Below are 11,187 nucleotides of genomic sequence, written 5' to 3'. Positions count from 1 at the left end.
AGCTCTGAGCTGCTGTGATCAATGGCCAGTGCTTTGGCCAGACCATTGCACTGATAATACTTTTGTCTGCTCCCGTATCTAATAAACCTGTAAATTCCATATTTCCCACTTTTAATTTTAGGAGGGGCCTCTGTCCCATATCCATAGTAAGGTTTATTAAAGTGGTTCCTGTTGATCCAAAACCTCCTTGTCTTTTATTTGTATTTTCACTGGGCCACAAGGAATGTCGACTGGGCAATATAAGCATTTGTGCAATGCGATCCCCTGGAGAGATGACCGTAATTCCTTTTGGTGAAGAGACCAAGGCTTTTATTTGTCCAGTGAAATCAGGATCAATAACCCCTGGGTGTACTATAAGTCCTTTTAGTGTTGAGGAACCTCTACCTAGTAACAGTCCTACACTGTTCTGTGGGATTTTTTCATGCCAATCAGTATCAATCATCTGCACCCCCATATCTGGGGTTAATATGAGCCTGGAGGTGGCACAGATGTCCAATCCTGCACTCCCTGAGGTGGCCCTGCGCTCCCCTTCTCTGTGGGAGGATACCACCGTCAGGGAACTTGTTGAATTACCCCGTATATTTGTTGCGGGCCCCGGGGAGGGCCCTGTCTTCCGTTTTTTTGAAGTTTAGGATTTAAACCTAAAAAATTACCTTCCCTATCTCTAATAGACTGACAGGCACTGCTCCAATGATTTCCCTTTCTGCATCTTGGACATAGCCCTGGGGCATAAGGTGTAACTGATTTTACTATAGTTATTTCTTATCTTTTGTTAGGGCATTATCTCCTTGCTGCTGATTTTGTACATCTATTGAAACGTATTGGTCTTCTCCTATTAACATTTCTATCGGGAAACCTTGCCACTATGTTTCTGCAAGCAGTTTCAACAGCTGAGCTCTCCAATTAGCCATTGTTCTCCAGATAACACTGCTCTGCATACCTGTCTCCAATAGTCTTAACTGCATCTTTAAAGTTTTTCTAATGGTTGATGGTATCTCCATTTGCTCCTCAAATACGGGCAGGTTCTACAAATTTTGAAGCTCTTTTTATTAGGCTTAGGTTTCTCCTACCTTTTTCCCTTGTTCTTAAGTTTTCACTACCACTTGGTTATTCCTTTTGGGGGTTCTTTATGTTAGACTTAATTCCCTTTTTTCCCTTGTTCTTAGATTTTTTGAGCAATTATTTTCTAGGTCACCACCACTCAATTTTTCCTCACTTTATTCTCTTTAAGCATTTTTTTTCTGTTGCTACTAGGCCCTGTTCATGAAGATCCCCCTTGTGGCACACTGAGCAGCCTTTCTTCTATAAACTCTGGGCTTATTCTATTAGGGTTTGAACATATAATCATACAGTGGTTTCCTTATTTTCTAGTCCTTCCCCAGTGTTTCTACTGTAGGGTATTCAAAAAAGCCCTCAAGGGGAAACCTTTCCATAGTATCGAGAAATACTTTAGCTGTTTTTTCCTTTAATGGCATCTCATGGTTTTTCCCTGAGGGGTTGCTGCATTCAGACCCTATTGTTGCTAATTTGAATAGCTTTAGTTTTGGCAATTACAATAACAAACAGTGGCCTAGCTGCCAGGAACAAGGAGATTGCTGAAAGGAAAACTATCAAGTGCGCATTAAAATTTTTATAGCGGCTTTTCACGTACTACCTAATTGGACCGCTCCAAACGTGTTTCTACTTTCACTTTAATTAGACAGCGTTCCACGTGCCAGGACCGCTGATGGCGTGTCCCGATACCGGACCACCTTCCGTGTGTCCTTATTTTTATTTTAATTGGACCGCATTCCGTGTGCCCCCAGGACCGCTGATAGCGTGTCCTGATACCCTTTAACTGGACCGCATTCCGCGTATCCGGATAGTCGCTATACCGCGAATGTCGAGGCGCCTCTCCTTTACCTGTTTACCTTTTTTTTTTTTTTTTTTTTTTTTTGACTTCTTTATAACTGGTTTAGCTTGTTAAAAGATTTTAAGATATCTTACCTTGTCCCTTTTATCCTCCCGGGTTTCGGCACCAGCTGTCGCGTCCCCTCTGCCCGCAGAGAGAGACACGGCAAACGTCTGAAGCTTTGGAAGTTTATTGTGCACAGTTTCTTTCCTACGCTTCTCTTACCCCTAGCTTCTGCGCACTCTCAGCTTCCCTTTTCCCGCGTACTCCCTCCTTCCAGTTCCGCTCCCGCTGCTGCCGCGGCCGCCGTCGCCGCCGTCGCCGCAGCTTCTTCCGTCCCTTCCTCAGCTTCTGCCCCCTACTCTCCCACCCACCAGGCTTATATACACTTCAACCAATCAGGGGAGAGTACACGAGATAAACGCGGACAGCTGCAGGCACAGGATGGGTACACGAGGGGGGGGCATGCTCTAATCACATCGTTAACTAGCCAATCATTGGAATTCGCTGGTTGTTTACTGTATAGCTGGTTGCTTTTGGCTCAGCGTCAGGCGCCATCTTGACCATGTCTAAGGCTGGGGTTCCCGGGAACCCCCACAAAAGTGCTTTCTACTGTCATGTATAACTCATTAGAACAAATTTTTTTAAAAAAGAAGTGAACCATGCCATATGTTGAGTCTCAGAAGCATTCTAAGTGAGAAAGAAGCCAGATGTGTTAGACTATAGGCTGTATGTCTATTTATATGAAATTCTAGAAAAAGCAAAGCTGTAGTAACATGAATCAGCGTAGTCATTGCCTGAGGCTGGAGATGGTAAAATGAGATTGGGGCATAAGGATACTTTTTAAGGCAATGGAAATGTTCTATATTTGAATTGTGGTGGTGATAATACAGCTGTATACATTTATTATGCTTATCAGATGATACACTTAAAAATAGGTAGATTTTATTTTATATTATATGTTGTTATGACTTGATACAGTAATTTTAAAAAAGAAGGATCTCAGTATCTATTACAAAGTTTCATGACAAGTTGTGTAGATGCAGGAAAAGGTGAAGAATTGGAGTGAAGGTGGGCGGGGGGTATAGCTTAGTTGGGAGAGTGCTTGCCTAGCATGCATAAAGCCTTCGGTTCAATCACCCCACACACACAAAAAAAATTGCAATAACTAATAAAATCAGTCTACTACCTGGAATTTAATTTTAATAGCATGTATACATTGTCGATGTGTTAAATATTTCCCTTTGTAGAGAATCTGGTCTCCGTTCTTTTCTTGTTCTTCCTTTCATTCCAGGTTTTGACTGATCCTCTAATATAATTTCCTATTATTTCTTGAAAAAAAAAAACTATAATGAGACCCCATCTCACACCTGGTATAATGCCTATTATCACAAAGACAAAAGAAAAATGCTGGTGGGGTCCCGGGGAGTGGGGCTGCCGTCCACGGACTGAGACCTCGGAAACCCCTTGTGTCCCGTTGTATGGTTCTGTGTGTTCTGCAGTACTCCTTTGGTCTGCTTCTACTATGGAGAGAGGATGATGATGATACTAGTAAACGCACTCAAATGAAAACAGCACTCAAACGCACTTTGGGATCCGCTGTGATTTGTGTACTTCTTTTAGTTGGTGGTTCTGTTCCACTGAATGCTCCCAATAACAGAAATTCTGCAGCGTGGGGAAGAGTGAAGTTCCTGCTGGAACCTTGGAAGGTTTAGTCGTGGGTTAGCTGCGCCGCCAGTCCCCATAGTTCTCTGACCCAGATTGTAATGTTGGCAGCTATAACTTACACAGCCTACAGCACGTCAGCATTACCTTTAAATCTAATAAAAGGTACTAGAAGCAGCTGCTCACAAACCCTTAGAAGGCAATGAAGAAGTGGAGCAACATATTCAGAACATTAAACCAAAAAGTAAAGCTGGTCGACCTTTGCCAACATGGGATTCAAAAGCAATTTGAAGAAAGCTTACCATCAGGTAGAAAAGAGAGGCACTTAGAGTTCATTGAAAACAGCTGGTGAATGAAATTTTGTGGTGCTGTGTTCCCTGAAATGTTTTTCGTCTTGATTGCCTTGCTGTTTGTAACTTTGCTCTTCCTGTCAAATTTAAATAAAGCTTTTGGTCCAATTGGAAGATTCTGGTTTCACAGTTTTTGGAGCACACCCAAGTAATCCACTGAATATGCTTTTGTCTTTACTAGTTTTCCCTCTTGATTATATTCTTATAACAATTATTATTGTGTACTTTATTTTTGTTTCAATGGCAGGGATTAGAAATGTTGGCAGATGGTTCTTTTTAATTATAAAATCAGAAGAGAGAGAAGTGGGCCTCACGCACCCTCATTTCTCAGTGTGATACTTCTGCTTACTGTCCTTCATACTAGCTACTTGACTTATAATCTTCCTTCCCAGTGTGTTATCTATGGAAGCCAAATGACTTATAGAAAGCAATGTAACTTCCCATGACGCTCTGTGCCAAAGAGATGTGATGCGGATGCCCCTGAAGATCCGTATCCTGTCTCCCAGACACACCCATTCCTTCACAAGTTCTGGGTCCTCAGTGCTGATGCTGTTTTGGTAATTGGGCCTCTCTTGGAGTGTTCTTGATTGCATTAATTGCATCCAGTTGTAAAGGGAAAGAGTAGGTGAAGATTCAGACCTAAGTGATGAGGCCCCTGGTCTGTTTGACAGCCTTCTGTCTTAATGGTTTTATAAAGTTGACTGAATATTTGTTATGCATTTTTAAAGTTTTAAAGTTATACATGTAGGGTAAACTAGCTTCCATCAAAAATGGAAGCATAGCCATTAAAGGGAACTATGTTTTTTATGTTTCTGAAGTTACATTACTGAATCTCAGATTAACATTTAAAAGTGCTAAAATAATACTATGTAAATATGAAACTACTAGCTTTGTGAGGGAATGTTTGTGGGAAAATTTTTTCTTTAAATGTATAATAGTGTTAAATTGATTTAAAAATCTTCCAGAATTTATATTCCCTTTTGTTTCTTTTTTACAATAATAACAAATCACTTGTGGTTGTAAAAAAAAAAAAAAGATGTATAGCGGGTAATTTCTACTATGTCCTTATTCACATCACCTAGTGGCATGTGAAGAAGACAAATGAATCTCATAGAAAGACAGTTGAACAAGTGCTGACTTGATTGCAGCTTTGGTCCCAGATGTATTTAATCTCCTTGATGCCTAGTTTGTTACTATTAACCTGACAAATGTTTTTTCCCCTATTCCTGCTAGTAAAGATCACTATAAACACTTATTTTCAGCAGCCAGAACCAAAAATAACACTTTGCTGTCCTATCTTAGGTTCCAAGTCTTATGTCATAATCTAATCTGCAGTGAACTTAGTTACTACTCCATTCCAAAGAACCCCTCAATCACTTGTTGTATTGCTGATATATCAATTGGTCTGCCAAGCAATATGTAGTAAACACTCTAAATATCTGGCTAAGACACACACACACACACACACACACACACATATCAAAGAGTGAAAAATGAACCTCAAAAATATTCAAGGGCCTGTCACCTCAGTGAAATTTCTAGAAGAGTAGTGGTCTTGGACAAGTCAAGAGGTCTACAAAGTGAAGGACAAGTTGCTATACTTTATAGCATCACATCAACCACTAAGAGGCAAAATTTTCTGGACCACTTAATATTTTGGAAGCAAAAAGCATTTCATTTTGGCATAGTATTCCAACCTAGTTACCAAGTGACTCAAAATATTTCCAGTTTTGAATAAAACCCAGACCAAAGAAGGTTCTTCCCTGCTTCCGACTGCCTTGAAAGTTGCCCTGACATTTGTTCCATGTGGCTCAGGAGACACCAAAAAGCATCTGTGGCATGGAGGCTGCTCTAGGACTATGTTAGAGGAGTCCTAAGACTGAATCATGACCCCAGACATTTTTTTCAGTCTTAGCAAACCTGCCTTCTTTGGCAGATACCAAATCTACTTTTAAGAACTATTGGCTTAATGCTGGACCCTAATAGACTGGACACTTAAATAAGGGCCAGCAACATACCATGCATCCTGAGCTTCCCAACATTAATTTGGTATTGTGAATTGCTAAGTTATAAAGTTGAGTGTGTACCGTAGCGTTCCATAATCATATTGAAGTGGTACATACAAGATTGGACTGGAAGAGATCCTGAAGACATAAGTTTCATTAACAATTGATCTGCATGTTCATGGTCCCACTGCATTACCTTCGCTCACTACTATGCCTAGAACCTCATGGGAGAATCCTCTTACCAACTAACAGACAAAGAAAACATGGAACTCTTTTATAGATGGTGTGATCTCCTAGTAATATTGGCATTTACCTCAGGGAAAATTGTTTATTGAACTGTTCCTTACATTGCAAGACATCTAACATCTCTGCGTGTGTGAAGCCCTGAGTTTGATCACCAGCACCGTGAAGGAAAAAAAAGACATCTAACATAACTGAGTATCCAGCAAAATAAATAATGCTAGTAGCTATGGTTCCCATCCTCACCACTAAAAGCATCCACATTTAAGGAAGATTATATGTCAGTAGGTTATTAATATTCTTGCACTCATTGTTATTGACATCATCCCACCAACATCTTATTCCATAGATTAGATTCCCCCATACACTTTATCTTCTGTCTTTCAAAAAGCATTCTTACACACCTCTTACTCATGGAGGCATTGACATTACTCTCAAATTTTACACCTGCTTGTTAAAATAAGGAAGCACCCAGGAATCACCACCAGGGGGCAGGCTACACATATCAAAGTTTATATATCACCTTTGTCCAGATTTGCTTAAGGGTAACTTGGAAAAAATATTTAAGTGCTTTCCCATTTAAGGAATAAGTCACATCCATTCTCCAGCACTCTGGCAGAAAATTTAAGAAAAGCAAATACTTCCAGACTCATTATAAAAGTTCAGTATTAACCTGATATTCAAAACAAAGAAAGCATATTACAAAATTCAGCTTTTGTTCCTGTTTTAAAAATCTTTCAAAAAAAGTAAATTAAAAAGTTTTTCAGCCTGTTAGAGAACCAATGGAAAAAACTATAATTACAATCAGACTTAATGATGAAAGACTGAATAGTTTTCTAACTACTTCTATTCCTCATTGTACTGTATGATCTAACAAGTGCAATAAACCAACAACAGTGAGTAAAATAAATCTATATTAGAATTTAAAAATATATTAATTCACTGACATTACCATCTGTAAATAAAATCCTATATGATCTATAAAGAGACTAACAATGAAATTTTGTAAGTTTGCAGGATATAAAGTTAAACAAAAATCTGTTACACTTCTATATACTCAAAACTAACAATCATAAATTGAAACGAAAATCAATATTATTTAAAAGTACATCAAAAATATGAAATAATTTTTAATATGAAAGATCTGTGAACCAAATACTTGGAAACATTGCCAAAAGAATTTAAAAGGAACAAAGTAGATGAATGGATACACTGTATTTATGATACATTCTTCAAAAGAAATAGATATATTCATCAGATAATAATTATGTTACTAATAACATTCCATTCAATATTTTATGTCTCAACTTCCCAGAATCTAAAATATCAAGGAAAGAAATGCAAAGTTGCATCATGGTTAATGAGACAGTTTTATCTTATCTTTTATGAGATCTTTCTATAAATCACAAGCTGTCTACATATTCTCTTCATTGCTGCTTTCATGTCTTTATTCCTGAATGTGTAAATGACTGGATTCAGAAAAGGAGTGAGAACTGCATCAAAAATAGCAAGAAATTTGTCTATCTGTGAATTAGAGTGTGGCCATGTATAAACAAACAGTGTTGAACCAAAGAACAAAATGACCACAGTGATGTGAGCTGAGAGAGTGGAGAGGGCCTTGGATGAACCACCTGAGGAGTGTTTCCAAACAGTGAACAGGATGAAGACATAGGAGATGAGAAGCATAAAGAAAGAGCCAACACAGATAAACCCACTGTTGACAGTGACCATGAACTGCAACTTGTAGGTATCTGCACAGGCCAATCTGAGAAGCAGAGGAAGGTCGCAGTAAAAGCTGTCCAGTGTATTAGGGCCACAGAAGGGCACATTAATAAGAAATGCCAGTTGGAACAGTGAGTGAATAATGCCGAGGCCCCAGGCAGCAGCCAGAAACAAAATGCACCTCCGTGGGCTCATGATGGTCAGGTAGTGCAGAGGCTTGCATATGGCCACATATCTGTCAAAGGCCATGGTCATGAGCAGCACCATCTCCACACCACCAATGACATGGATGAAGAAGATCTGGGTGACGCAGCCTCCAAAGGAGATAATTTTGCGCTTCCTGAAAAGGTCATAAATCATCTTGGGGGAAGTGACAGAGCAGGCTCCCAAGTCAATGAAAGAAAGACCCGCCAGCAGGAAGTACATAGGGGAGTGTAAGTGAGGATCAGTGGTCACAGAAAACACAATGAGGATGTTGCCAGTCATGCTTGCCACATAGAGCACAGAGGAGAACACCAGGAGGAGGAGCTGGATCTCCCACGAACGGGTGAGTCCCAGAAATACAAACTCAGACACCACCGAGTGATTCCCTCCATCCATTGATCCAGCCAACTGGGCTGTAACTAAACTTACAAGAATTAAGAAAATGAGGAGGAAATTGTGATTACGGGGATAATAATGTCCTAACATCATTACAAAGTTCTCATTGTGAATGAAGAGTATAGCATAATCCAATTTTTCAAACATACAAAAATAATACAAATCAATAAGATATCACAATGTGTGGGCTGCAACAGGATTTAAACATGTCACCAACCCCCTCATTGTAATGTTCTATTCTCAGATTAACAAATCAGGCAAAAACAAAAGATTCATGACTATACATGATGTTCATCAGGTATTTAAATCCCTGTGGTATTGACTATTTCTCACTTCCAACGTATTCCATACTGCATTTATGCATATTCTCATAGTTGCCTTCCTTCTCCAGTTCACACTCACAATTCTCTAACAGAATGTCTGAATAAGAGGAAAATATCCTGATTAACAGAGGGGTCGTCACTCGTAATAGGAGGTGCCTGAGTCATGAATTGAGACTGAATTAAGGTAGGCTGTAGATGGAGACTGAATAGAGACCGAGGTACTAGAAAGTAGAGAGCCCTCAACTATAGGACAACAGGGGAAGTATGTGGACATTCACTTTCTTAAAAATGTGTTTTCTCATGTTCACTGCTCTCGAGTGTCTCCTATTTCAACATAATCTTTCATTATTATAAAACCTTCAATGGCTTCACATCCTGTAAGATTTCACAGGAAGCCTGTTCCACCCATCATACAAGGCTTTCTTCAGACCTAATAAACATGCATCCATAGAATTTCACCTGAGTTTGTGCTGAGACATGTCTAAAGAGCCTAAAGCGGATGCAGGATAGATCTTCAGTTTCTCTCTGTTGATACGCATCAAGGTATTGAGAACTAGCACTTAGAAGAGCTATTAGTGTTTATTCCTCTGTGTCTCAGCCTCTGCTTGGTATCAACTTTTAGGTCCCTTGGCATTCCTCACCTTGTGAAGCATTCAGTATGTCCATATAGTAAATGATCTGACGTTTGATATTATTCTAGTTATTTTATCTAAAGTTTATCCAGATACAGGTATTTTATCTTCAAGGAAATTAGGGGTTTTATTCTTTAAACTTGCTATTATAAAATGAGATGAATTTCAGATATTAATAAGTCACTTTTGAGAAGGTCCCATGAGTTTTCTTATTGACTTTAAGGGACAGGGCAACACTGGATTTTGTCCTTTAATGCATATCATATTTATGTGTGGAGGATGAGCAAATAAAAGTCTTGTTTCTCTGTATCCAGATGGAGACTCGCCTCAATCATTTTCCTAAAGTAGAAAACACTTCCTGTAAACACCAAATGAAGGTTATTTTTAGAAGTTGTTGAGGTACAAATAAAACAGGTATCCTGATATTCTAGGTGTTTACAGTTACAATTGTAGACCTTCTCACACAAAGGGCCACCTGTCTGATGCCATCATTCATCCCAGATCCCCAAACTCAGAGACCCATACAGTGTCTTCCCTCCAATCCTTGTCGGCACCGCTAGCATGAATCTCTCTCTAGTCTCATCGACACACAGTTGTTACACTGTCACTTCCTGAGCTAATAGCCCACAAGCTCCACTGTATACTTTTCATGGTCAGAAACCCACAGCCTAGGGTAGGAGCAAGAACAGCCACAGGTCCTGCCCTTGTGAGTAGGGTGAGTCGGCACAGGACTAATGGGGCGAGCATGCATGCAGAGATTATGATCACTGGGAAGGAGGCAGGAGAATGTAGTCATTGTTGAGAAATAGCTAAGGTCCTGCTGAGGGAAAACACATGTCTCCAGTGTAAAAAGATGAAAATGAGCATGGAATGTATAAAGAGCATTTTGTCCTAGCTGACCACCATTCACATGAAAAGCATGAGAACCAGAAAAGTAAACTGAGTCTCCAAAATTCACACAATTGTCAGAATGGATACCAGAACCCAGGTGCCATGATTCTTATTTCATAAGATATGATATGACATAACAAATCATAATAATAACCAAGTAAAATGAGAAAATAATCAAGTAAAAAATAGTCAAGTAAAAAGACCAAGACTCAAAGAAAAAGGTGTTTTTCCTGGTTAAAATCCAAACTAACAAGAGACATTCATAAAATGTATCATTAATACTAAATTATATAGCAACATAATACTAAATAAATAGTATATAAAATGTGTATCTACTTAGAGATTATTTAACTTGTACAATAGTAAAGCTTATTTAGGAAAGTAATTGTTCATTACTATCATTCTCTATTTTGCTGATTGTATAACTAGTCACAACAACTGTTAACATCTTAAGGTCATGCTTCTAAGAAGTTCGTCCTTTGAGTCTTTCTAAATTTTATTATCCTGATAGGTCAATTAAAATCCCAACCTCTTCTTGTAGTTTTTTTTTTTTTTTTTTTAATTTTTGTAGCAATGGGTACTAGAAGGTGGTAAGTTCAATTTTTTTTTTTTTTTTTTTTTTATAAAATTGTAAACAAATGGGATACATGTTGTTTCTCTGTCTGTACATGGCGTAAAGGCATACCATTTGTGTAATCATAAATCTACATAGGGTAATGTTGTTTGATTCATTCTGCCATTTTTCCCTTCCCCCCCTCCCCTCCCACCCTTCCCCTCCATCTATACAGTCCTTCCTTCCTCCATTCCTACCCCTCTCCCTAAACCCAACTCCAACCCCAACACTAACCCTTCCCACCCCCCATTATG

General features: G+C 39.0%; 1 protein-coding gene and 1 pseudogene across 1 annotated transcript; one reads left to right on the top strand and one right to left on the bottom strand.

The window, feature by feature from the left end:
• The first annotated feature begins 2,931 nt into the window (after nucleotides 1-2,931).
• On the top strand, nucleotides 2,932-4,590 carry LOC124976435 (lysosomal cobalamin transport escort protein LMBD1-like; annotated as a pseudogene).
• A 2,945-nt stretch (nucleotides 4,591-7,535) lies between these two features.
• Nucleotides 7,536-8,492, bottom strand: LOC124977501 (olfactory receptor 4F3/4F16/4F29). Its single transcript, XM_047541090.1, has one exon. The coding sequence runs from the start codon at nucleotides 8,472-8,474 to the stop codon at nucleotides 7,536-7,538; it is 939 nt and encodes a 312-aa protein (XP_047397046.1). The 5' UTR covers nucleotides 8,475-8,492.
• Nucleotides 8,493-11,187: the final 2,695 nt, after the last annotated feature.

This window comes from Sciurus carolinensis, chromosome 2 (genome assembly GCF_902686445.1).
Source record: "Sciurus carolinensis chromosome 2, mSciCar1.2, whole genome shotgun sequence".
NCBI lineage: Eukaryota > Metazoa > Chordata > Mammalia > Rodentia > Sciuridae > Sciurus > Sciurus carolinensis.
Note: the sequence above shows the minus strand (reverse complement) of the source record. Positions and strands in the feature narration are given on the sequence as shown.

Coding starts and splice junctions, on each gene's coding strand:
- LOC124977501 (XM_047541090.1), bottom strand. CDS start 8,474: ATGGATGGAGGGAATCACTCGGTGGTGTCTGAGTTTGTATTTCTGGGA.